General features: G+C 55.0%; 3 protein-coding genes across 5 annotated transcripts in view; 1 reads left to right on the top strand and 2 right to left on the bottom strand.

The window, feature by feature from the left end:
• Positions 1–4,482: 4,482 nt before the first annotated feature.
• Positions 4,483–5,817, top strand: SYCN (syncollin). Its single transcript, XM_045987016.1, has 2 exons — positions 4,483–4,877; positions 5,698–5,817. Exons 1-2 carry the CDS (start codon positions 4,483–4,485, stop codon positions 5,705–5,707), a joined length of 405 nt encoding a protein of 134 aa, XP_045842972.1. The 3' UTR covers positions 5,708–5,817.
• Positions 5,818–7,847: 2,030 nt separating this feature from the next.
• Positions 7,848–10,688, bottom strand: NCCRP1 (NCCRP1, F-box associated domain containing). Its single transcript, XM_045987043.1, has 6 exons — positions 10,361–10,688; positions 9,674–9,736; positions 9,537–9,588; positions 8,850–8,945; positions 8,113–8,251; positions 7,848–7,988 (listed from the first exon to the last, which is right to left on the bottom strand). Exons 1-6 carry the CDS (start codon positions 10,686–10,688, stop codon positions 7,848–7,850), a joined length of 819 nt encoding a protein of 272 aa, XP_045842999.1.
• Positions 10,689–23,346: 12,658 nt separating this feature from the next.
• Positions 23,347–24,715, bottom strand: part of PAK4 (p21 (RAC1) activated kinase 4) — a 42,603-nt gene continuing 41,234 nt past the window's right edge. For all 3 annotated transcript variants that reach the window (XM_045988487.1, XM_045988485.1, XM_045988486.1), the window contains exon 10: positions 23,347–24,382. In XM_045988487.1, the coding sequence (XP_045844443.1) occupies positions 24,227–24,382 (156 nt within the window). In that variant the 3' untranslated portion in view covers positions 23,347–24,226. The remainder of the gene's footprint in view (positions 24,383–24,715) is intronic.

The raw sequence follows: 24,715 nt of genomic DNA, 5'->3' as shown, positions 1-24,715 counted from the left end.
TGCCCCATCCCCCCCTCAGGCCCCAGCAGCCTGGCAGCACTTGGGAGCTCGCAGGAAATGCAGAACCTAGATCCTTAACACAGACCTGTTGAATCGGCATCTGTATTTTAACAAGACCCTCCCCGCCCCCAAAGGGTTTGAGGCGCAGGGAAGGGGAACGAAGCTCTGGCCGAGACCACTAGGGGGCCATGGGACCCGGGGAGACCTGAAAACAAGGCGCCTCACCTGGGGCAGTTTCTCCTGAAGTTAGATGATGCCAGCCCTTTTTTGTCTGTGTTAGAGAAGATTCAAGTTCTTTTGAGGTCTTTGGAATCCAGGTGCTGTCTTCCAAGGCTCCAGCTGGGACTCCCAAGACATGTCTCTTTTTCTACTGCTAATGGGATTAGTTTTAATCAGGAAAATTATATGAAACACCACGTTACAGGAGACGAGCAAATTGAGGTGTCACTACAGAAAATTCTAGATGCAATAAACAATCAGTGACATAGGAAACCTCAGAAGACCAACACCTTAATCCAGTGGTTCTCAAACTCCAGCAGGCATCAAATCCCCAGGAGGGCATTTAAAACTCAGATTGTCGGGCCCCACCCCTAGAGTTTCTAATTCAAACAACTTGGGTGAGGCTGAGAATTTGCATTCCTTTTTTTCAAGTTTTTAAAATTTATTTTTGAGTGAGAGAGCACGCACAGGCAGAGGGAGGGACAGAGGGAGAAGCAGACTTCCTGCTGACCAGGGAGCACAGGACCCTGCTTGACCAACTGAGTCACCCAGGCGCTCAGAAGTTCCCCAGGAGATGCCAATGCCGTTGAGCTAGAGACCACGCTCTAGAATCACTATTTCCAAACCACACAGTAATGGCTGCTTTGGAGGGTCCCATTAGCCCTTAAGGATTATATAGAAATGACCCCATTCGGTGCCATATTGATGCAGAAGTGTGGTGAGTTCCCATGATCCGGTGTGAACTTAAGTACTGATCTGAGTATTTTCCCGTGTTTATGCAATAGACCGCATTTTCATTGAAACTATGTGCCCCCAGTACTGTTGTTGATGTTCGGGGACTGTCCTAATTCAGACGAATACTTTCTTTTTCTGCTAGTGGCAATTTCATGCGCATACCAGTCTCCTTTTTTTTTTTTTTTTTTTTTTTTTTGACAGAGAGAGATCACAAGTAGGCAGAGAGGCAGGCAGAGAGAGTGAGAGGGAAGCAGGCTCCCTTCAGTGCAGAGAGCCCGACGTGGGACTCGATCCCAGGACCCTGAGATCATGACCTGAGCCGAAGGCAGCGGCTTAAACCACTGAGCCACCCAGGCACCCAGTCTCCTTTTTTTTTATGATCTCCTGGAAGAAGTGGCATCAAGGTTGTGCGATCTGAAAAGAAGATGTTTTCCTTATTATACAAATCACAATATATCAGCGCATATTAAAGAAACCCTGGTATTCTTCCCCGTGTATTCCCAGAGTCCTTTGCCATGCCCGTTTTCACTCTTTTCACATAGTGTTCGAAATTATTGATTTACTGTCTGACTTTCTCAAAGGCTCATGAATTCCTCAAGGGCAGGACATTCTTCCATTTTTGGAAGAAAAAAATGAAAAAATAAAAAGGAGATGTTTGTTTTTCTACTATTTGCCCAGTCTGTGTTAATAAACAGTAACAGGACTGCTTCTGGACGAAGATGCCTTGTGGGTGCTCCTGCTGGCACGACAGATGTGTGTATGGGGTTTTGTGCTTTTGAGATTTCATAGGGTGTGGGGTGGGAGCGGTGGAGGGCTGAGGGCCTGGGTTGGTGGTGGGTGTGTTTCTGTAGTGGGTGCGTTGTCTGGGACCGTGTTTCTCTTGGACTGTGTACCAAGCGTGTGTCTGCACTCAGTGTGTGCTGTTCTCTAGGACTCACGAGTGAGACTCAGTGACTGTCATTGCCTGACTGTGTCACAGTGTGTCCCCACCCCCACCCGTGTATGTGTCCCTTGACTGAGGATGCTGTGCACTCTTTCTGGGTCTTCATGTGTGCTGTGGCCACCTGCGTCCTGTGTTTCTGTTCCTGGGGCTTCTCCCTAGCAGGGTCTCCTTGCTGTCCTATGTTGTCCCAGTGTCCGATGCTCATGGCCTTTTCCAACCGCACTGCGCTTACCTGTCTCCATCCCTGAGTCCAGGCATGCAGAGCTGGGAGGGTGAGGGCTCTGTGCCCTGAGGTCAAGGAGGAGGGCTGGGAAGTTAGCAGCTGGAGATTAGATTTCAGGGGCTCACAAGACAGAAGGAGGGAGAAGGATCCAGGTCTGGTTTGGGACAGGGCCAGGCCAGGATCCAGGGTCTGGGAATCATGGAAAAGTCTTAACAGTTCCTGTTTCCAGAGTAACTTCCAGGTACCAAGGCACTGGACTTGGTGCTTTATGCATTTATATCGATACTGTTTTCTTTTGATATTAAATATTATTTATATTTATAAATAACAATGATGTGGATTGTTCCTAATGTTTATGAAAAATATTTTATCATGTCAGTTATAGATTTCTCTTTTTAAGGATTTTACTTATTTGAGAGAGAGACAGAGCGCGAGCAGGGTGGGGGAGAGGCAGAGGGACAGGGAGAGAAATCTTCAAGCAGACTCCCTGCTGAATGGGGAGCCCGACATGGGGGCTGGATCCCAGGACCCTGGCATCGTGACCTGAGCCAAAGTCAGACACCGAACTGACTGAGCCACCCAGGCACCCCAGTTCCAGATTTCTTTATATAATTTTCTATTATTGTTTTCTGTTATCCCATTGAATGCAGGAGGAGACCGAAGCTCAGAGAGGTGAGTTCACTTGCCTGAGGTCACTCAGCAAGGTGACACAGTTAAAATTTACACCTACTTCCAAGTGTTTCCAGCCTTTGGCTCTTCGGAACCTCATGACCCAGGCCAAGGCGGGAGACAGCGTCAGGTGGAGGGGGAAGGAATAACAGCAGATCGTTGCTGTTGTGTTGTTCTGCTTTCCATTTACTGAGCACCACACTAAGGGTTGGCATAACAACAGTGACAAATACGCACAAGGCGCTCTGCCGGGGCCCTACTATTAGCACTGTCATGTGGATTAACTCACTTACCTCCTATACCAGCTTCCTGAGATGGATACCACATTGTCTCCCTGGGCCCCGGAGGTGGAGTCAGGTACGGACAGCTCAAGGAGGAGTTGGGATTTGGCCCCAGGCAGCCTGCCTCCAGAGGCTGTTCCTTTATTCCCCCTGTACTTTCTATGATCCCTTGTAATCCTCCTAACAACCCTATAGTACAGGAAGAAAATACCACCCATTTTACAGATGAGGAAACTGAGGCCCAGATTTGGCCTTACCCACAGAGCCACAGATGGACCATTGACTTGATGCTCATCTGGCAGGAGACCAGGAACTCCAAAGAATCTCCAAAGGGCCCTGGCTGGGGTCCCAGATGCCCAGTTCCCTGTCCCACTCTGAGGTCCCAGACTCTCAACCCTTCCTGGGCTGGTCCTCAATTTTTTCCTCTGGCTTATGGCATTTCTGGTCACTGATTGGTAACTGTTTATTGTGCATTACAAGAATTGTCTAGTCTGTGTTTGTTGCTCTAAAAAGGTTTACATTCTATACAGTTCGGTAGGTCCTCTGTTTCTTTTATAAATTCAAGATTTCCAATCTTTGTTAAGAAAATTCCCTGGCTCCTGGGAAGTGAAAGTAGAGGGTTCACCCTCTTCTTCCTTCTCTCTCCCCCTCCAAGGCTTGTCTTTCTTGGAGGTGGAGGCGGGCGGGGGCGATTGATATCTTCTTGTCAATTTGTAAGCACTCTTTATATATGATAGCTATTAATATAGCTATCCTGTCCCAGTGTTGCAATTGTTTCTCCCCCCCCCCCCAAGCCTTTTGTACATTGCCTTGCAGTGGTTTTTAAGAGTTGTGCAAATATGTCTATTTCATAGATTCTGGGTTTCCAGCCTTGGTTGGGAGGCTCTCCTGCTCCTGAAGGGAGCGGGATCTCTGTCCTCATTTCCTCCTCCCCACCCCCGCCTCCGGGGCCGCTCTCTCCTTATCTCTAGCTTATCCTTTCCCAAGGTTCTGAGTCCCAAATAGGGTACTTGCCCAGCCTGGAGACCCAGCCCCGCCCCCTCCGCCTCCAATGGCATCTCCTTATTTGGAGAGGGGGTTGTTCCAATCCCTGTCAGTTTTTAAGAGCTCTCCTTACTTACACTATTAACCTTACGTTCCCTTCTGTATTGCAAGAGACTCGTCCTTAAGTGCTGTTAATTGACTTTCTTTCTTTTTTTATAACATTTGCCACGTGAAATCTTAAGCTGCTAAATTGTACACAAGTATGTCCGTCCTGCATTCATCCGCTGTGGGTCTCCGATGTAGGTGAGGAAGGTCTCCCAGCTCCGGGAGGGTGGGGGGGTGGAGAGGGCGTCCTTATCTCGCAGCTTCTCTCTTCCCACGGGCCAGGCTCTTAAAAGCGAGCGGGGACGCGGCCTTGCAGTGTCGCCATGTCCCCGCTCTGCCCCCTGCTGCTGGCCCTGGCCCTGGCGGCCGTCCCTGGCGTCCGAGCGGCCTGCCCGACGCCCGCGGACCTCAAGAAGCCCGACGGGACGCGAACGTGCGCCACGCTCTACGACAAGAGCGACCCCTACTACGAGAACTGCTGCGGGGGCGCCCAGCTGGCTTTAGAGCCGGGCGCCGACCTGCCCTTCCTGCCCTCCGACTGGATGAACGTCGCCTCCTCGCTGGTGGTGGCCCCGCGCTGCGAGATCACCGTGTGGTCCCTCCGCGGTAAGGCCGGCAAGACGCGCAAGTTCTCATCCGGCGCCTACCCGCGCCTCGAAGAGTTCCGCAAGGGTATCTTCGGCGACTGGTCCAACACCATCGCGTCGCTCTACTGCAGGTGCCCGCCCGGCCCCGCCTCCGCCCGCAGCCCCGCCTACGCGGCACGAGCCCGGCCCCCAGACCCCTCGGCCCCTGACCCCCACTGGGGGTCCCTGGGACCAATCCTGGAGATCTCCCTTCTCCTACCCGAACCCCTTCCCCCAAGCCCATGCCCCCTCGGAGCTCTCGCACCCAACTCTCAGAAGTTGACCTCGCCTTCTAGCCCTTTAGCCTCCATTCTGGGAGCACCCGCCTCCCACCTTCCTGAATTCTCCCCCTGCCGACCCACCCAGAGCTGCCGTCCTAGGCCTAGCTTGCGGATGGGGAGCCACCAGTCTTCTCACCCCAGAGCCCCCAGAACCAAATCCAGTCGGTCCCAGATCCCGGAGCCACCAGAGCCAGCTCTGGGACTCCCAGACTCTAAACTGACCCACTCCAAGACCCAGTTCTAGGAACACCCTATCTACCCCCATGTTCCTGCCCAAGTAGACATTCTAGATCAGGCACAGCCCTGGAAACCAGTCCCAAAGTCCCTGTTAAGGTTCTGGAGCCCCCAGATCCAACTTTGGGTACCACCCAGGCCACTGTGCACTCACATATGAGAGCTCACAGACCATGGAACCCTAAATCTAGTCCTAGCACTCTTCAAAACCATGTCACCCGTCCCTCTCTCTCCACAAGAGCTCCAAGGGCCCCCAGGACACCTAGCTCATGAGCTTGGAGCCTAGCCTCAGCCCTCCACCCCATCTCAGCTTTTTAGAACCGACCCCGCCCCCACTCTGGATCTCTGAGCCCCTGGCACCACCCCCCGCCAAGTGATCATTTTTATTCTGTTGCAGGTGTTACTGATGCCTTAGGGATACTTCTTCCCCAACCCCCACAGGGTGCAGAGACCCTCATCTGGCTTTGTCTCTGGGGTCTGCTGAAGTGCCCAAGTTCCAGGAGGAGAGAACTTTCTGCCTGTCCCCCGCAACCCGCCTTCCCTGCAATATAGCCCTTGTGACGTTATCCCTGTCTGCCATCTACTCGTGCTTGGGACCCACATCCACACAGGACATGGATGGGGTGGGGGAGAGAGCAGGGTGCTCAGGCCTGCATCCGCCCATACCTGGGACAATGCTGGAGGGGGGTCCATACTCAGAGATTCCGCCATCCGTTTAGGTGGGCACAAAGATATACATCCACGGGACATGTGTCCGACATGCAGTGATACCACTAAAATGCTTCCCGGCACTCTTTGGTAGAGAACCCTTCCCTGAATCCCTCCAATCCCTTCCCTCCCCCCAGGCTGTTCTGCCTGCCAGGGACCTCCTGCCTCATCTCAGGAGTCAGGCCTGGAACAGCAAGAGGCAGTCAAGGACCCTGCCCCAGGCTGGGATCAGGGTCTCCTGCTGGATCTGGCCAGAGCCGGGGACTTCGCAGTTGTTACAGATTTTCGATCTTTTTCCCCAACACATGAAAAAAATTGCAGCTCAAGTTTATCAACTGTCCCACTGCCATCCCCAGGGATTATGGCCCTTAATGGAGACCTTGATGGCTTTGGGGGGACTCTGGAGGAATGGGGGGGAAGAGTGAGGGTCTTGTGGGGAGGAGAGGTATGGGGACCAGCTCTGGGGGAGGTGAGAATTTGGGGTTGGAGGGGGAAGGGGAATGTGAGGAGCATCTGAGAGGACAGAACTGGAGCAGAGAGGTCAGTGGAAAGGCCAAGAGGCTGTAAACTGGGGCTAAGTAAAGAGACCAGAGGTCGTGGCAGGAGGTGCTCACGGCACGGGCGTTGCGAGGTGCTGGAGGATAAGGGTTACAGGATGTGCCTGTGGGATATGAACTCGGTGTCATTCTGAGAAGCAAAGACCAGGGAAATGCTCGGCATTCTCACGCCTGTGAACTTATTCACCAATCAGCAACGGTTTACGAGGCACCTACTGTCTGCGGAGCACTAACTCGGGAAGAAGCAGTTGCTGCCCTCAGCCCTCACGGGGCTCAGAGAGAGCAGAAGAAACGTCAGTCGGCCATTCAAGGGGGTGTGAAGATGTCACGTGGGAAATCAAGGGCCAGGCAGGAAGCAGGGGCCTGAGGGGTGGTCAGTGACCAAAGAGAAGCTGAAGGGTCATGAAGGTGGGAAGGGAACAGGGGTTGCTACACATCGGGGAAGTGTGCAGACAGCAGGGCAGAGCTAAAGGGCCAGGGAGGTGCTAAGGGCCAGGGACTCCTGAGGGTCAGGGAGGTGCTAAGGGCCAGGGACTCCTGAGGGCCAGGGAGGTGCTAAGGGCCAGGGACTCCTGAGGGTCAGGGAGGTGCTAAGGGCCAGGGACTCCTGAGGGTCAGGGAGGTGCTAAGGGCCAGGGACTCCTGAGGGTCAGGGAGGTGCTAAGGGCCAGGGACTCCTGAGGGTCAGGGAGGTGCTAAGGGCCAGGGACTCCTGAGGGTCAGGGAGGTGCTAAGGGCCAGGGACTCCTGAGGGTCAGGGAGGTGCTAAGGGCCAGGGACTCCTGAGGGTCAGGGAGGTGCTAAGGGCCAGGGACTCCTGAGGGCCAGGGAGGTGCTAAGGGCCAGGGACTCCTGAGGGTCAGGGAGGTGCTAAGGGCCAGGGACTCCTGAGGGTCAGGGAGGTGCTAAGGGCCAGGGACTCCTGAGGGCCAGGGAGGTGCTAAGGGCCAGGGACTCCTGAGGGTCAGGGAGGTGCTAAGGGCCAGGGACTTCTAAAGGTCAGGGAGGTGCTAAGGGCCAGGGACTCCTGAGGTTCAAGGAGGTGCTAAGGGCCAGGGACTCCTGAGGGTCAGGGAGGTGCTAAGGGCCAGGGACTTCTAAGGGTCAGGGAGGTAGAAGAGATGCTAAGCGGTCCGAAGGGATAAAGGAACAAGAAGATATTAAGGGGTCAGGGTGATGCAAAGGGTCAGGGAAGTGCTAAGAGATCAGGGAGGTGGAAGGGATCACACGTTATGGACCAGTGAGACAAAGTGTCAGAACAGGCCAGGAGTTGAACAGCCCGTCACTCCCTGAACTGCACAGACACGGAGGAGTCCGTCACCCTTGTCCGCCGCAGCCCGCCAGGCTCCCTCCGGTTCTTGGTCTTGTGCAGGAAGTGAACGAAGCGCACACCAGGGCCGTACTGGCGGAAGACGTGGGACACCTGCGGCGGGGTCAGGGAGAAGTCCCGTCAGGGACCCGGGAACCCTCCTCTCCTACCTCCGCCCTCTCTGAGGTCTTGGGACATGGACACGTGGCCAGGGTTGGTGGCCAGGGCAGAGCCTCACCTGGAGCCAGCGGCCGGGGGGGCCCCGCCCAGAAGATCGGGGGGCCACGTGGTGTTGCGCGATGACCGAGCGGCGGTCAGCTGCCAGCAGCCAGACGTGCAGCTCGTAGACACACGTGTCTAGCCGGCTGTCTTCGTACCTGGGGGTGGGGTCCAGACCTTCAGCTGCCACCGCAGCTCCCATGCCCCCACCTCGTCCCCTGGCCCTAACACCATGCGACACACGCTCACTGGCTTCCGCTCGGTGCACCTGGGATGGCTAGCGTAGGCAACACAGTCCTGACCAAGGCAGCCTCCCACGGCGACCCTGTGGGAGTCATATAGCCTGGTGTGGGAAGCAGACCTGTCACCAGACAGTGACCATCCGGAATGCTAAGGGCTGGGATGGGGGGAGCCCAGGGCCCTGGAGCATACAGCTTCTGAGCCAGCTGGGGGGTGGTCTGGGAAGGCTTCCCGGCAGAGCCACGTGTAGCAGAATCCCAAAGGATAAGGAGGAATTTGTCTAGAGAGCAGAGAGGGACAAGCATCCAAGAATGAAGGAACGATGGCCAGCAAGGTGTGTCCCCGAAACTGGAAGTCTCAGAGGGAAGGAGCTAGAACAGGAGGCGGGGCTTGATCCTGCCATGGCGTGAGAGTCTTGGTGACAAGCTCACACCAGGGGAGGACAGGTGAGGCTGGTGCTCCGGGGAGCCCTGTGCATGACTCCGTGGGGCAGGCAGATTGGCCAGAGGTGCATACCAGTCCATGACCGTGATGTCTGGCTGCTCATCGTCAAGGAGCTCCTCCCACAGGCCCTCGGCCAGAAGGTCCACACATTGCTGCTTCACCGTCCAGCTGTGAGAGAGGGCATGGGGAAGGTGAGGTCTGGGAACTGCTAGGATTCTTGGGAATAGGAAACCTTGATCATGATGCCCTCGTGGAGACACCAAGGGCACCCATGGATGGGGGCTGAGCACTTACTCCCCCCTTAGAGCCTCAGCTCCCTCTTTTCCCCCCTGAATGACAGATGGTCTGAACCCTATGATGCACATGAGCAAAGTGGCTCAAGAAGGGAAGTCGCTCGCTTAAGGTCAAGCAGCAAAGAAGTGGCAGAGCGGGGCTCCCAACCCAGGTGTGTGTGACTCTGTCCCACCCAACCTGCAGAAGCAGGGCTCAGTTTAATGGAGGGCAGATGGTGGCCTGGGTGCCTTCCCCCTCCCAGGGAAGAGGTGGAGAAGAGTAACGGTGACAGCTGTTATTTATTGAGCACCTACTATATGCAAGCTGGGCCCAGCCAGACCCTGCGCTGTGTTTTAGGAATGTTCTCTTTTATGACAAACCCTGGGTATGGAGCAGGAAACTGAGGCCCAGAGGGGCACAGAGGCAGTTTCTCCAGGCCCTGAGGTGAGAGACTGGGGCAAGGCCCCAGGGGGCTCGGCCACCCACCTGAGGTCATGCTGGAGCATCTCGGTCCTAATGTACCAGCCGCGGAAGTTGCCTGGCCAGTGGAGGAGCAGAGGGTTAGAACCGGCCCATTCCGCAGGGCCATTCACACCCCGTGGGCTGAGCCTGCAAGCACTTACCCAGAGTCTCCAGCGGCTGCTGGGTGGGACCCGTAGGGGGTGCTGGCTGATAAATGTTGATGCCTGAAATGCACCCGGGAGCGGAGCCTCAGGCGGGCTGAAACTGCCTCCAGCCCTTCAGCCCCGGCCTCTCTCCCTCCCCCTAGGGCTCTGCGAGAAGGGCGGGAATCCGCCAGGACCGACCTGCCTGGCAGGGATGTGTGAGTCAGGGCCCGTGGGAGCCCTGAGAATGTCCTGGGGCAAAGGAATGGTGCAGTGAAGAAGGAGGGAAGGAGGAGGAGGAGGGCGTCCTGGTGAGACCGAGACAGAGGGACGGAGCGAGAGGCACCTAGAGAAAGAGACAGAAATACATGCGGAGGGAAGCAGGGAGAGAGAGACAGATATACAGGATGAGAGAGAGAGAGAGAGAGAGAGAGAGACACCGTGAGAGACAGGGACATATGACATAGAAAGAGAGAGAGGGTGATGCGGGCAGGAGAGAGCCCCAAGGAGACGGAGGGGGACACAACGACAGAAGACACAGGAAAGGGTGTGGAGAAACATGTTGGGCCCAGGCAACAGACACGAGGGAGCAGAGGGAAAATGAGGAGACAGACGGTCCGAGCAACTGCACGTGGCAGAAGGTGGAGACTGGGCAGCGGTCGGTCGGTGGGTCCGGGTGCCGCTCCTTCCCGCCCCTTCCCGCACCTTCGGGGTTGGGCGAACTCAGCAGGTTGCGGTAGAGCGGCCGCCGCAGGAAGAGTAGCTTCCAGGTGAGGCGCGGGGGCAGCTCCAGGCTCCCGCCCGGGGGCCTCCACTCCTCCAGCAGCAGCTGCCGGGCGTAGGCCTCCGTCGGCTGCTCGGGCTGGGGGGTCCCCGGGGTGTCGGGGGCAGTGGGGGACGGCGGGGACGGCGGCGACGGTGGCGACGGCGGCTCCCGGGGGCTGGCGGGCTCGTCGGGCGGCTCCCGGGGGCTGGCGGGCTCGTCGGCCTCCATCCCGCCTCCGAGCGCGTGTCGGTCGCTTTCCTCCTCCATCCGTGGGGTCCGGGCGACTGTCCCGAGCTCCTCCCAGGCTTGGGTTAACTGGAGGCGGGAGGGGCGGGGCGCGCCAGCGGGCGTTGGAGCGGGGTGTGTGTTAGGGGACGGCTCTGGGCCTCCAGGCCCTCCATCCTCAGACTTAGGAGTCCGGGTTCCCAGCTCCTTGCTCTGTCAGACCAGGAGCGCAGGTCATCTACTCCTCCAGGACCCAGGAGTCCGGGTCCCCACCCCTGTTCGGTTTCCCAAGCCTCCTGCCCCAGTTTCCCCAGGGCCGGCTGAGGGCTCAGGCACTGGCAGGGGGAGGGGGTGTGACCAAGGAGCTGATGTCAGGGCTCCCTGCCCTTGAATGAGGTCCCTCCCCCTCATTAAGATCCGGAGTGGCAGGATTAAGAGGCTCATTAAGGAAGAACCCCCCCTTGTCCCCACCCCCACTTTCATCCAGGGGTAGGAGGTGGGGGGAGGTCCTGTCTCTGCAGCTTCCTCCTCTGCCATCACCAGGGACACGCCCTTGGGACCCCGACATTTCCTGTTCTGGAAACCGAAGTGGAGGGCAGAGAGACGCTCAGAGGCACAGAGATGGGGGGACCCCCAGGGAGGCACTGAGATAGCAGCAGATAGGGGAGCAGTGACCCCACCTGGGTTTTGGAGGGTGTCTGTACCCCTTCCCTCCCCCGGGGGGGGGGGCGGCTGGGGAAGAAGGCACAGCTGCCAAAGCCTCTGCCCTCAGAGGTCCTGGTGATTTGGGAGTGAGGGATGGGGCAATGGTGAGGGCAAGAGGTTGGGGTGCGGAGGAAGCAGGGTGACCAGGAACCTGTAGGGCCAGATGCCCAGGGCCGCATCCTGCCCCGGCCACATCCCACACCCGGGTTCCACATGGATTACCCACAGCAACCTCCATGGTGAGAGCTTTCTGGATACTCAGTGGGTGCTGTTCTAGGTGCTTCCCAGTTCCAGGCAGCCTCCAGCAACGGAGAGGGAGGTGGGCGCCACTCTTACCCGCACTTTATTGACCAAGGAAAGGTAACAGCAGACGGGCGTGTGCGAACATGCGCTCCAGCGCCCTGCTTGCCCCCGCACCAAGGTTGTGTGGGGCGCTGCTCTTGTTCCCATTTCACAGAGGGGGAAAGAGAGGCCACCCTCGCAGGCCTGCTCCCTTGCTGCCCTAGATAACCCCCTTTGCTTTCAGGCGCACTTCCTGCCCCAGATTCCTGCAAGACGCGGACACATGCCTGGGACACTCAGAGTTGAGCTCACGCCCGAACAATGGTGCTCACGTAATTGAGGGCTCCCTGTGCGCTGGCATGGCCCTGAGTAATTACCTCCATCTCCACATCCTCCCTAGGAAATAAATGCTATTGCCATACCCATTTTGGAGATGAGGAAACAGGCACAGAGAGGTTTAGTAACTCACCCAATGCACCCCAGGGCTGCAGCCCAGATGCCCCAGGAAGTCCTCAGGAGACGCCCAAACACTCACCCAGCTCAGAGCACATGCAGAACTGGAGATACTCCCCCGGCCACCACAAACACACAAACACACACCCATGGCTGGCCACCAGCCCACCTGTCTTCCCCATAGCCATCCGGAGTAGCAGGAAGAGGGGCAAGGGAGGAGGAGGAAGGGCGGAACCAGAGCAGGAGTGTCTGATGAGGTTGTCCCCAGGTCAGAATCCACGGCAGGGAGTGGCCTGGAACAAAGACCGGGCAGAATGGGGTCTGCACCCCTCCACCTGGCCCCCACCCTGCCCTGGCCTGCCATGGTTTCCACACATTTCCCATCATCTCCGGAATTCCTGGGGTCCTCACCCCCTTCTGTATCTCTCTCACACACACACACACATTCACACATGCATCCTGTGTGTGAATTTCTGGTCCCTGCTTCCCTAACCTGTTCTTTCCCATCTTTTTGCTCCCAAAGTTCTTTCTACCTGGAATGACTTTCCCTCTCACCTACATGCCCCTTACCCCAGACTCGGTGGTCCCAAGCTTTACAGCATGTCAGACTCACCCAGATGCTCACTCAAAATGTGTCTTCCCAGGTCCCACCTGGAGTTGGCCTCAGTCCCTCTGGGCCCCAGAAAGGAAAACTTAAGAAGCCACCTCTCCTGCACCTGCCATACTATGGGAAATATTGTTATTTAAATCTGAGGAATCCAGGGCATAACCTGGGCCCTGCAAAGCCAAGTGGATCTCAGACATCCCCTCCCTCCAGGTTCAAGCGGGGAAGGTCCTAGCGTGGGGACCTGTTTTCAGAACAGGCTGAGGCCCGCCCAACTGACGTAACACCACACATTCTCATGGGTCATGAAGCATTCAGAGCATGAGCAATGGTGGGACCACTTTGGAAAAGAACTTGACAATTTCTTATAAAACCAGATATCCGGGGTGCGTGACCCTTGATCTCCAGGGTGGTGAGATCAAGACTCATGTTGGGTGTAGAGTAGTTAAGAAAACAAACAAAAACAACAAAAAAAGAGAGAGATGCCCTCCCATCCTGCACCATGGGGGCCGTCCCATTGCTCCCTGGATTTAGCGAGAGATGGGAGTCCGTGTCCACACAGAGGAGCACACAGGACACTTCTTCCCAACAGTGCCAAACTGAGAGTTGGGAGCTGGTGTTGGGCTCCCTGCTCGGTGGGGAGTCTGTTTCTTCCTTTCCCTTTGTCCACCCCCCCCCCCCCCGGCTTGTTCTCTCTTGCACTCCAGCACACGTGCTCTCTCTTTCTCTCTCTCTCTCTCACACACACACACACACACACACACACACATTCTCAAGAAGGAGAGAGCAAGAGAGCGAGAGCGAGAGAAAGGGCAGGGGAGGGACATACACAGGGCCCAGACACCGGGCACAGACATGGGGCATAGACACGGGGCATAGACACGGGGCTCGACCCCAGGACCCTGAGATCATGACCTGAGCCAAAGTCAGATGCTTAACCCACTGAGCCACCCAGGCGCCCCAGGAGTTCTGGCTTTCTGGTGGTGGTTACATGGGAGAACATTTGTCAAAACTCACCAAGCTATACATTTGAAATGGGTGTGTTTTCTTGCATGTAAGTTATACCTCAATAAGGCAAAACAAAAAAAAATACAGCAACTCTGTCTCCATACTAATAAGAAAATATCTTTAACCCTATTAAGTGAAAAGAGCAAGATGTCCAACACTAAGCCTCATAGGCTGCTATTCGTGTGAAGAAAAAAAATAGGGACAGAAAACAAGGATCCCAAGTTTCCCATCACCTTTCTACCTCTTATTCTTTAAACAAATACTTAAGTATTAAGGAATAATAAGTAATAATACTTATTAAGTAATACTATTACTTACAACCCCAAGCCCTGTGCATCAGGGATATAATGGTGAAAGAACAGACAGATTCCTGTCCCCGTGGGGCTTCTGGGCTTGTGTAGGGAGGGATGGACTTCAAAAAGTCACGGAGCAGCTCGTTAATTGACAAACAGTATCAATGCTTTGGAGGTGAAGAACAGGCTGTGAGGACAGAGAAAAGGAGCCAGAAGCCCGTTAACTAGGGTAGTTAGGGAGGACTTCTCGGAGGAGGGGATGTCTGAGTGGAGACCTGAAGAAGGCAAAAGAGTTGAGCATGTTCCGGTAGCAGGAACAGCAAGTGCAAAGGCCCTGGGGTGGGACCAAGCTTAGTGTGTTTGGGGAACAGCAGGGAGGCTGGAGCAGAGGGAATGTAGGGGAAATGAGATCCATGAGACAATGGGGCAGCTCCTAGGTTTATCTTGGAGGTAGGTAAGTGTAATGGGAAAGGAGGAAACATAACTAATCTCTGGCTGAGGGGGGTCCGGGGAACAGCGAGGAAGGTGATGAGGGTGGCCAGGACCAGAGTGAGATCATGGAGTGGCTGGTAGAGGACAGATTCAGGACAGATTCTCCTCTTGACTGGCCTTGAGCAGTGGACAGAAGGTGGTCCCATGATGCAAGAGGGGAAGACAGAGGGCAGAACACGTGGGGTGGGGGGACAGGAAATTGAGATTCCATCCAAATTAAGCATAGGACATCCAAAGGGACAGTGCCAGGCAGTGACTGGATGTATGTGGCGGGAGTTCAGAGAGAGGTCAGGGTGGAGACACACCTGGGAGGCATCGCCATGTCACCAGGTGAAGAAATGAATGAGCTATAACAGTAACAATAATAATAACAATTGTGGAGTGCTCACTCAGGGCCAATCACCGCTCTATGCATTCCATGTATTTTCTTTTTTAAGATGATATTTTTAAGTAATCTCTACTCCCCATCATGGGACTCAAACTCACAACCCTGGGACGAAGAGACGCCTGCTACCTTGACTGAGCCAGCTGGGCACCTGCGCTCCATGTGCGTTAATCAAACGCACCCGCTATCGTAGGTATTGTTATTATTAAACCCACTTTAGTGTGAGAGAATGGGGGCACAGAGAGGTAAATTGACTTGCCCAAGGTCACACAGTCTGGACGTGGCAGAACTGAGATCTGAACCCTGACAGCCTCGCCCCCGGAGTCTGCATCCCTGGGCAGGGCAGCTCAGTTTGGAGTCCAGGCTCCTCATCCTAATGTCTGCCTCCCGGGGTGATCCCTCTTATCAGCCATCTGGTCATGGCTCTGCTCTCCTTAGAACCCTTCCAAGTAAGGTCACAGGTTCTGGGGGTTAGGATGTGGATGTATCTTTTTGGGGACCACCATTCAACCCACAGTGGACACGGATCCCTCCGAGGATGGGAGCAACGTTTGGGGAGGCAGAAGAGCCTGGCTCCATGGTTCTCAAATTTGACTGGCTGTCAGAATCCTCTAGAAGGCTTGTTAATCACAGACATCTGGGCTCCAAACTCTGCTCCCATCCCAAGTTTCTGATTCAGTAGCTCTGGGGTGGGCCGAGAGATGATGCTGGTCTGGGAATCCCGCACTAAGAACCACTGTCCTGGTGGTTCAGAGGGTAAGTTAGTCTGCCTGAGCTCAACAGTCCCCACCCTGACCCTGTGTGTCCTTGGGGGGAAGAGCTTTCCTTCTCCAAGCCTTAGTTTCCCATCTATAACCTGGGGCTAACTCCTCTCTGCACAGGGCTACCTGTGGTGACCCACACTCTCCTCTCACTCATGGTGTCCCAAATTTTGGCTGGTCCTTGACCCTCCAGCTTCCTTTCTACCTCAGGGCCTTTGCACACGTTGCCCCGGTGCCTACCAAGACTTCCTCTCCATGCTTCTGTGGCTGCCTTCATCTCCATTCAAATGTCACCTCTTCATAACACACACCCTTCTGGCTTTATTCTGCCCGAGAATACAATCTTGCGATTGTTCGCCATACATAAAAATACAACCCGGCCAAGGTCAATTTCTCACCCTCCTGCTATTCTCTAGCGTCACACCCCGTTTTCTTTCTTGAACATGGTATGATTTATAAATACCTATGAGTATGTGGATCTGTTCACGTGGTCATGAACTGTGTCATCCCATGAGAATGTCAGCCTTGCCAGGGCAGGGCCTTGGGCGGGTTTGGGGTTTTTTTTGTTTGTTTGTTTGTTTGTGTTTGTTTGTTTGTCTGTCCCCAGCTCAGGTCTGACAAAGACTGGTTGCTCTGTTTGCTGAGCAGGGAGGACAGGAAGGCCAGCCCCAGGCAGGAGGGGAGGCTCTGTCTGATTGAGAAAGCACGTCTAGCCTGCCTGAGTCTAGCTCCCATGACTTCCACTCCAAAACCAGTATCACCCCTGCAGCGCCCAGTCCTACTGGTAGAGAGAGAATGGCGGCGTTCTGGAGGGCAGGCACCTGGGGACTTTGGGAAACAAATAGTGGGTTTTCCACCGGGGCTGCAGGGGGGTGAGGAAGCCCAGGCAGGTCGGGGCGGGAGGCAGGGAATGGGAGAAAGAAAGATAAGCTGAGTTGGGTGCTGTCTTCCCCAAGTAGGAACCACAGGGGTCTGGTGGAGGAGGTGGTGAGCCAGCTTCATCCTACAGGGGGCGACAGAGAGGCAAGGGAGAAGAGAGTTGGGGAGAAGGAGGGAAATGGGAAGGGGTTAGAGGGAAAGAGGAAGAGAGGATGGTGGTGTGGAGGAAAGCAAAGAAAGAGGAGAAAGAGACCAGGACGAGGTTGATGAGAGGCGAGGAAGAATCTAGAAGGTTAGAGATACCGAGAGGCCATTACCTGGGGCAGAGGGCAGGGCGGAGTCCAGCGGCAGATGGGGGAGGAGACAAGGCGGATGTATACCAGATAAATTTGCCCATGTGCCAAATATAAAATATATGCAAGATCTCTACTGTGGCATTGGTCAAAACAGCCGGCAGTCGCCAGCATCCCGGCTTCCGGTGTCCGTGGACTGGGACTGTTTCCGTAACTCAGGGCTCACATGCCTGGTGGAGGATTACTCCAGTCACTGACAGGAGGGAAGTTGCTGTTGCCATTCCCAACAAGGAACCTCCACCAAGACACAGTGTTAGGGAAGAAAAAGCAAGACGTAGAAGGATGTGGACATTATGCTAACATTTGTGCAAAGTGGGACACAATTTGCATATGCATGCAGGTCTTTCCTGGTCACTGCATATTCCCGGAAGGAGATGTGAGAAACTTCTACCAGGGGCCACCTCTGGGGAGGGGAGTCCCAGAAGAGAAGCAAGGAATGGGGGAGGGAGGGAGGTTGATTTTGCAACTTAACCTCTTTGGAATCTTCTGCATTTTGCTCCGTGGGTTTGGGTCACTGCTCAAATACTAAGTGTGGTTAAGTGATAGAATAAGAGAGAGACAGAGAAAGTCAGAGACAAAGGAACAGGGAAGAGAAGGAAGGAGGAAGAAAGGGAGAGAGTTTACATTTGTTTAACCTGGCAGGGCCCCAAACTTCTGTAGATGCTGTCCTGACTCACTCCCAGCCTTCTCTGAGCTTCCTTTCAGGGTCCTGGCCCTGGTCAAGTTGACACTTTCCTATTGGGTCCTGTGGCCCGTCAGTAACGAGGGGAGCCCTTCCCAGTCCTGGAGACTGTGGCCTGAGGATCTGCAGAGACTTGGGGGCGGGGGGCATGTGCTTGGGTTCCAGTCCTGCCTCTTCCCTCTGCCAGCTGTGTGACCTCAGGTTGGTGACTTAGTGTGTTGGTTCCTCAGTCTCCCCCGCTGTGAAATGGGTTTGAGGAAGGTGCTTGCTTAGGGGACAGCTGCTGGGCGGGTGGTGTGTGTCTCCTAGAGCTGCCCTAAGGAATCACCGCAAACCCATCGGTTTAGGGGGGCAGAAAGGTGATGTCACTCAGTCCTGGAAGCCGAAGTCTGAGATCAAGGTGTCAGCAGGGTCTTGCCACCTCTGAAGCTCTGAGGGGAGACTTCTTGGCATCTTGGCGGCTGGGAGCTGCCGGCGCTGTTCCATCCACCCCACAGCCCTCCCTTGTCCGCCTCCCCTAGGCATCGCAAACCTCCCTCTGCTTTTCTCCCCCCCCCCTTTTTTTCCCTTAAGATTTTATTTATTTATTTGACAGAGAGAGACAGTGAGAGAGGGAATACAATCAGGGGAGGTGGGAGAGGGAGGAGAAGCAGGCTTCCGGTCAAGCAGAGAGCCCAATGTGGAGCTCGATCCCAGGACACGGGAATCATGACCTGAGCCGAAGGCAGATGCTTAATAACTGAGCCACCCAGGCGCCCCTGCTTTTCTCTTCTAAAGATATTGCTGCCCCACCCCCAGCTAGATAAACCAGTGATCTCACATCGCAAAATCCTTCATCACAGCCTGAAGGCAGGGGCCCTTTTTAATCCACCTAGGTTTGAATTTACAGGTTCCACATGGAGTGGCAGGGGCACCATTCAAAGCACGAAAGGGTTAAATGGGGTAAACTAGGTGCTCAGCGAAGCCCTGGACACCGTCTTACTATTTTTTAAAAAATATTTATTTATTTATTTCGGAGCGAGAGGGAAGCCGGGAGGGGCAGAGGCAGAGGATCTCCAGCAGACTCCCCACTGAGTTTGGAGTCCTACTCGGACTCCGTCTCACAACCCTGAGATCCTGACCTGAGCTGAAATCAAGAGTCAGAGGCTCAGCCGACTGAGCCCCTCCAGGTGACCCCCTCCCCCCACTTACGACCTTGAGGTATGTTAGCTCTGCCCTTGATCTTGCTGGGCCCACAGATAATGTTCAGCACACTGAGGTGGTTGCCTATCTTTAAGATTCAAGAACTGTCACATGAAAATAGGGATTTCTTGGGGGTGCCTGGGTGGCTCAGTGGCATAAGCCTCTGCCTTCAGCTCAGGTCATGATCTCAGGGTCCTGGGATCAAGCTCTGCATCAGGCTCTCTGCTCGGCAGGGAGCCTGCTTTCTCCTCTCTCTGCCTGCCTCTTTGACTACTTGTTACCTCTGTCAAATAAATAAAATCTTAAAAAAAAAAAAGAAAGAAAATGGGGATTTCTTGAGAAAAATCCAGTCCAGCAGTGACGTGGTGGTGGACAAAGCACTGGGTTGCCCCCACAGCCACGCTCCCATTCGCAATCTCAGCCGCACATTAGAATCACCTGGACAGGGGCGCCTGGGTGGCTCAGTGGGTTAAGCCTCTGCCATCGGCTCAGGTCATGATCTCAGGGTCCTGGCATTGAGCCCTGCATGGATCCCGCATCAGGCCTCTGCTCAGCGGGGAGCCTGCTTCCTCCTCTCTCTCTGCCTGCCTCTGTCTACTTGTGATCTCTGTCAAATAAATAAAGTCTTTAAAAAAAAATCACCTGGATAATTTTCCTTTAGATACCTGTGACCTTGCCCCAATCCACACCCTTTGTTCATAGGACAGATCTTCAGCGTGACCTTCAAGGCCTTTATTCCTCTGGAGACTCCTCTCATGTTCATTTATTCTTCCTCTTTATTCCCTCTCTCTCCTCCTTCCCCACGGGGAGCCATTCTATTATGTAAATGAGTCACCTTTTTAAATCTTGAAAAACGGGTATTACACTTTTATGTTCCTAATTTGTAATCGACACACGTGGCCTGGTATAGATCCCGACTTTACTTTCCCCATCACTGGTCTGGCTCTCCCTCCCCATGGGCACACTTGGTCCCTGGCTCCTGAGGACTGCACGGGAGTCCTTGGCATGTGGCCCCTGTGTCTCCCGTTTGCTGCCCTAGAGTGGACACACGGCACACAGGCCACCTCCAGCTCCCACCCCATAAACACTGCTGCAGTGAACATCCCCGTGTGTGCTCCCCCATAGGGTCCTATGATTTCTTTGGGAAGGGATTCAGGAGTGGAATTATTGCGAGATGCATACGTGCGATAATTCATTTGACTAAACCAGACTCGAATTTTTACCAGGCTCGTGGTAGAAGGACAGCGTGTTGAAATGTGCCTTCCTCCGATTACGGGTAAGTTTGAGCCCTTGTGCACACCCTGGTTGGTCTTTTGGGTTTTTTTCTTCTGTCAGTTGCCTGTTTATATTCTTTGCCCATGTTTCTATTTGGGTTGCTCTTTTCTCATTAAAAAAAAAATATATGATACGTGTTAGACTCTGCAAATTTTTTCCCCTTTCTGAAGCCTATTACATTTGGCCATGATGTCCTTCTTTGAACAGAAGCTTTACATTTTCACATAGTTCAATTAATTTTTGTTTTTGACAGTTTGTTCCACTGGAGTTTTAAGAAGTCCCTCTCTGCTGCTGGTCCTCAAGTATTTTCCTCTGTCCCCTTCATAGTTTGTCTTTTAGAGGATGTTTCATCAGAGAAACCTTGTCCAGGGGAACTCAGGCAATGGAAAGTTCTCATATCTAAACAGTTTAGTTAGTAGCCACTGGTTACACGTGGAGGTTGTGAAATGTGGCTAGTGCTACTAAGGGACCGAACTGTTTCATTTTATTTTGTTAATTTAAAATTAAATAGCCACATGTGGTTGGTGGCTACCTTCCTGGGAAGTGCAGAGCTAGGGTTCTTTTGTCGTGATGTTAGGTAGGGAGCCCGTTTTCCTTTTCTCCAGAAAAATGAAGCAATTTCCCCAATACTATTATTAAACAATCTATTTTTCCCTCATTGCTTCATGGGGGCCAGCCTTGTCATATATAAAGCTCATCCTGAGTATACTTGGGTCTGCCTCTGGGTTCTTCAGAGAATCCCGGGGAGTCTAGGTCTAATGAAGGTGGAGAGTCTAGCAGAGGTGGAGAATCACAATTCTACAGTATTAGAATTTTTAGCGAGACACACAGCCGCCCAGAATAAAGACTACGTTTCCCAACCTCCCTTGCTGTCGGGTGCAGTCACGTGACAAAGCTCAGGCCAGTGAGGCAACGGCGCAACCTCCGGGTCCTGTCTAAGGGGGCGTGGCTGCCTCTTGTCCTCAGAACCAATGATTCAGCCCGGGGTGTGGCCTGGGAATCTGCATTTCCATAAAGTTCCCAGGGATGCTGCTGGTCCGGGAACCACGCTTGGGAGAACCACTGGTCTGACTTGTTTCACTTACTCATTTTGGGTCTTTGTAAACACACCTCTGATCTACAGGTTAGTACCTCCCGGGCTTCCCCTGCTGGGCCTTTGCAGCTTTGGAGCACAGCGCCCCCTGCTGCCGCTGAGATGACACTACTTTGTGTGGGATGCCGACGGGTCAGTACCATCTGGACCAAGCCAGTCTCCAGGGCCACATCGCCGCTGGGGCAGGTGTCTGCTCTTGCTCCGCCACACTTGCCCTTCTGAGTGCGCTCTTGTCCCGCCCACGCCTGACGCGGACTCTCTCGCCGGCTGGCATCAGTGGGGTCCTGCCTGAAAAAGGTCCTGGAGCAGGTGGGAGGGGAAGCTGGAAGAACCTTCCTGCCTCCGCTGCAGCAGGCTCACGAGCCGACTTCCGGGGTCTTGGTGGTGCCCTTGAGCACTTTTGTGCCTCTAGCCTCTAGGCCGGGTTACTGGCCGTGTTGGCTCCCCGAGCCTTCCAGGTACTCTTGTGACCAACCCCCTGTACTCAATCTCCCATCCGAAACAACTAGAGGGGTTTCACGGATGCCATGGGAACCCCTTCCTGATGGGCAGGGGCAGCAGGAGGGGGTATGGGGCTTCTGGGAGCACTCTCTCGAGGCCACCCAAAACCATCCTTTAAACTGCAGTGATGGCGATGGAAGGTGACAATCATGGTAGAGTCCCCGTGAAACCGAATGTTGGCTCCTCCACCAGGTAATGACCTGGCAAGGGGCCTGTCCCCCCACCCCCAGGGGGTGGGGGAGAGAGGAAATGTCCTTCACCTGCAGTGGCACGTCCTGGAGCGCCCCCAGGGGCCCAGGGAGGCAAGGCCCTCCAGTTGGGAGGGCGGTGGCTCTGTGCCACCCTGTTCTTCCTGGGTTGTGGAATCATGGGCGTACCAGCCTCCGAAAATGAGTCGGGCTGCTATCCTTTCCCTGTTCTCTGGAACAGTTTGTACAAGGTAGGAATTGTGTGATCCTTCAAAGTCTGGTGGAACTCATTTGTAAAAGCATTCAAGCCCAGGGCTTTTTCTTTGGTGCGTGTGTGTGTGGGGGGTAATGTTACTTTGGTCTTTTCTTGTTTTCTGTTTCTCCTTATACCCATTTTGGCAGAGTTCTTCCCAGAGCTTAACAACTCCACCCAGGCACCCAACACATTCAACATGGCAACAGCTGCTTTCCTGGGGATGTTTAGACCTCTGAGTCCCCATCTAGACAGTGCCTGTTGGTGGCCGGCCCCAGGCACAGACATGGCACCCCAGCCTTGGGGACCCAGGGCCTGTGGAGAGGCATGCCCTGGAGTGGGCGGAGACGGTGTACCCGAGCCAGAATCTCCACACGTCTCCCGCCCACATAGCAGGCGGAGGTCCCTGGTGCCAGTGGGTGGTGGGGTTCGCTGCTCACGCTGCAGTTGTCCCCAGGGAGCTGCTGGTGTTCCCTCCTCCTTGGGTTCTGGGGGAGAGGCACACAGTCCAAGTTCACACCAGCCTGGGGCGCTCAGTGCCCAGAACACAGAGGCAGCACCGTCCTGAGGATGCCAGCCAATTCCTTTCTCCCCTTGTGGAGACCCAGGCTCAGCCTCCTGGGACCCCGATTTGGAGGGAGGGATCTGGCCAGTGGAGTATCCCTAAGGCTGGATCTGTTCCAGACCCATCTGCCTCCGTCGAGTCCTCAAAAGCCCACCTGCGCCTGGGTGGCTCAGTGGATTAAGCCGCTGCCTTCGGCTCGGGTCATGATCTCAGGGTCCTAGGATCGAGCCCCGCATCGGGCTCTCTGCTCCACGGGGAGCCTGCTTCCTCCTCCCTCTCTGTCTACTTGTGATCTCTCTCTCTGTCAAATAAATAAATAAAATCTTTAAAAAAAAAAAAAAAAAGCCCACCTGCCCACTGACCAATTTTCTGAACGACCCATTTACTAACATCAGCTCATCAAGGATCCTTCCTACCCACCGAACATGCTCAAGACAAACAACCTTTAAAACAAGATTCCCGCAAATCTCCAATTTGGCAAACCGGTCACCGCAGCACACGGGCCCTGGGGGACTGGCTGTTTGCAGGCCAGGGGTGATTCTGGGTCCCACATCAGGGGAGAACTATGGGCTGCTTCGACCTGGGGCTCCCCACCACTCCCAGACATAGCCCTTGCCCCTAAGGTGGACTGGAATCCTGGGGTTCGCCAGCCTGCCCTCTCTCTGTCCTTGAGTCCCTCCCCCAAGTCCTGCACCAAGATGACCTGGACAGGGAGGGGCCGCTACACACACTACACGCACACGCAAAACAAGAAAACATTTTAATTGTAAAACTAACTTGAGGGAGGGGAGTGGAGAATGGGGCCACACCAAAGGGCTGGGAACCTGATTCTTCGAGCAGTGGTTCTGTCCCTGGTGTCGCCCCGAGGGGGCAGGGACCATCTGTCCCCAGGTTGGGACAGGGGCTAGTGTTATAAAATGACAATATAAATAGACTTCTAGAAAAGAGGAGGCTGTCCAGGTGCAGTAGTCATCTGCAGAGGCTGGGGATGGGTGGGAAGCCCTGACCCCCGTCTCCCCAGCCAGCCACCGAGAGGGGGTATAGGACTCAGGGAAAAGGCCACTCTTTAGACATTCATGATCGACCCCCGCAATGGCTCGGGGGGGGGGGGGGCCCAGGGGGCTGCGCTGTATGTCAGGCAAGGACTTAGAGACACCCACTCGCAGGCTGGAGGACAGAGCAGCTGGACCGTCTGCACGGGTATGCGTGCACACATGCGTGCACACACACACACACGCGCACACGCACACACACACGCGCCTCTTATAGTGTTCTCTCCACCCACAGCAGCCCCCACTGTAGATGATTTCCAGTGATAGGGGAGCTGTCTGTCCTTCCTGGAAGACAGGAAGACACAGGGAGGGACCATCCCGGAGGGTGGGGAGGCTGGGAACCCTCACTGGCTCCCACAAATCCCTGTGGTTTTGTTTTTTTTTTTTAAACAAGCCACAAAATCAAACCTGGAGTTCAGTAGTAGGGTCCTGCACGCTCCCCCACCGCTGACGAGGGCGGTGCCACATGGAGTGTCTCCCGGGTGGGGAGGAGTGGGGGCCTCCCCCCGACTGGCCCGTGGTGGGACAGGGGTGACCCAAGGGGCTCTTTGGTTCAGGGACAGGGCACTGAGCCTCATCTGGTGCGGTTCTGGCGCATGAGGGGCACGATGCTGGCGGGCGGGCCCGCTTTGGCCAGGAACGGGTGCTTGAGCAGCTCAGCCGCTGTGGCCCGTTGGGCCGGGTCACGCACCAGCAGGCGGTCCAGGAAGCCCTTCAGGGAGGGTGACACCTGTGGGGAAGTGGGGGAGAGAGTCAGGAATGGGTCTGAGCACCAGCTCCGCTGCTCACTTGCCACTGGGCCTCAGTTTCCTCCTCTGTCAAATGGGCCGACGACATCCGCTGCCTGGGGGTAGGGGCCAGGAGGGCCCAGGTGTCTAGAGCTTGGCCCCAAGGAAAGAAACACATCAAAGACCCCAGGGGCTCATTTCTTCTCCATTTTCAAGGTTTGCAAGGAGGTGACAGCGGCTAGGCCCCAGGAGCACCCCTCTCTTGCCAGGTGAGCCATCTACCAGGAAGGCTCCTCTTCCAGACCCGGCTGTGCCAGCCAGCAGAGACACAACCA

Source organism: Meles meles, chromosome 19, assembly GCF_922984935.1.
Source record: "Meles meles chromosome 19, mMelMel3.1 paternal haplotype, whole genome shotgun sequence".
Lineage (NCBI taxonomy): Eukaryota > Metazoa > Chordata > Mammalia > Carnivora > Mustelidae > Meles > Meles meles.
The sequence above is the reverse complement of the archived record's forward strand: the minus strand, read 5'-3'. Positions and strand labels throughout refer to the sequence as shown.

What these genes read in the sequence shown, in the direction of transcription:
- SYCN (XM_045987016.1), top strand. Translation starts at nt 4,483, where the DNA reads ATGTCCCCGCTCTGCCCCCTGCTGCTGGCCCTGGCCCTGGCGGCCGTC.
- NCCRP1 (XM_045987043.1), bottom strand. Translation starts at nt 10,688, where the DNA reads ATGGAGGAGGAAAGCGACCGACACGCGCTCGGAGGCGGGATGGAGGCC. An exon ending in GCAGCCGCTGGAGACTCTGG is followed by an intron (nt 9,589 to 9,673) that starts GTAAGTGCTTGC and finishes TCCACTGGCCAG; the next exon opens with GCAACTTCCGCGGCTGGTAC. An exon ending in ATGCTCCAGCATGACCTCAG is followed by an intron (nt 8,946 to 9,536) that starts GTGGGTGGCCGA and finishes CCTCTCTCACAG; the next exon opens with CTGGACGGTGAAGCAGCAAT.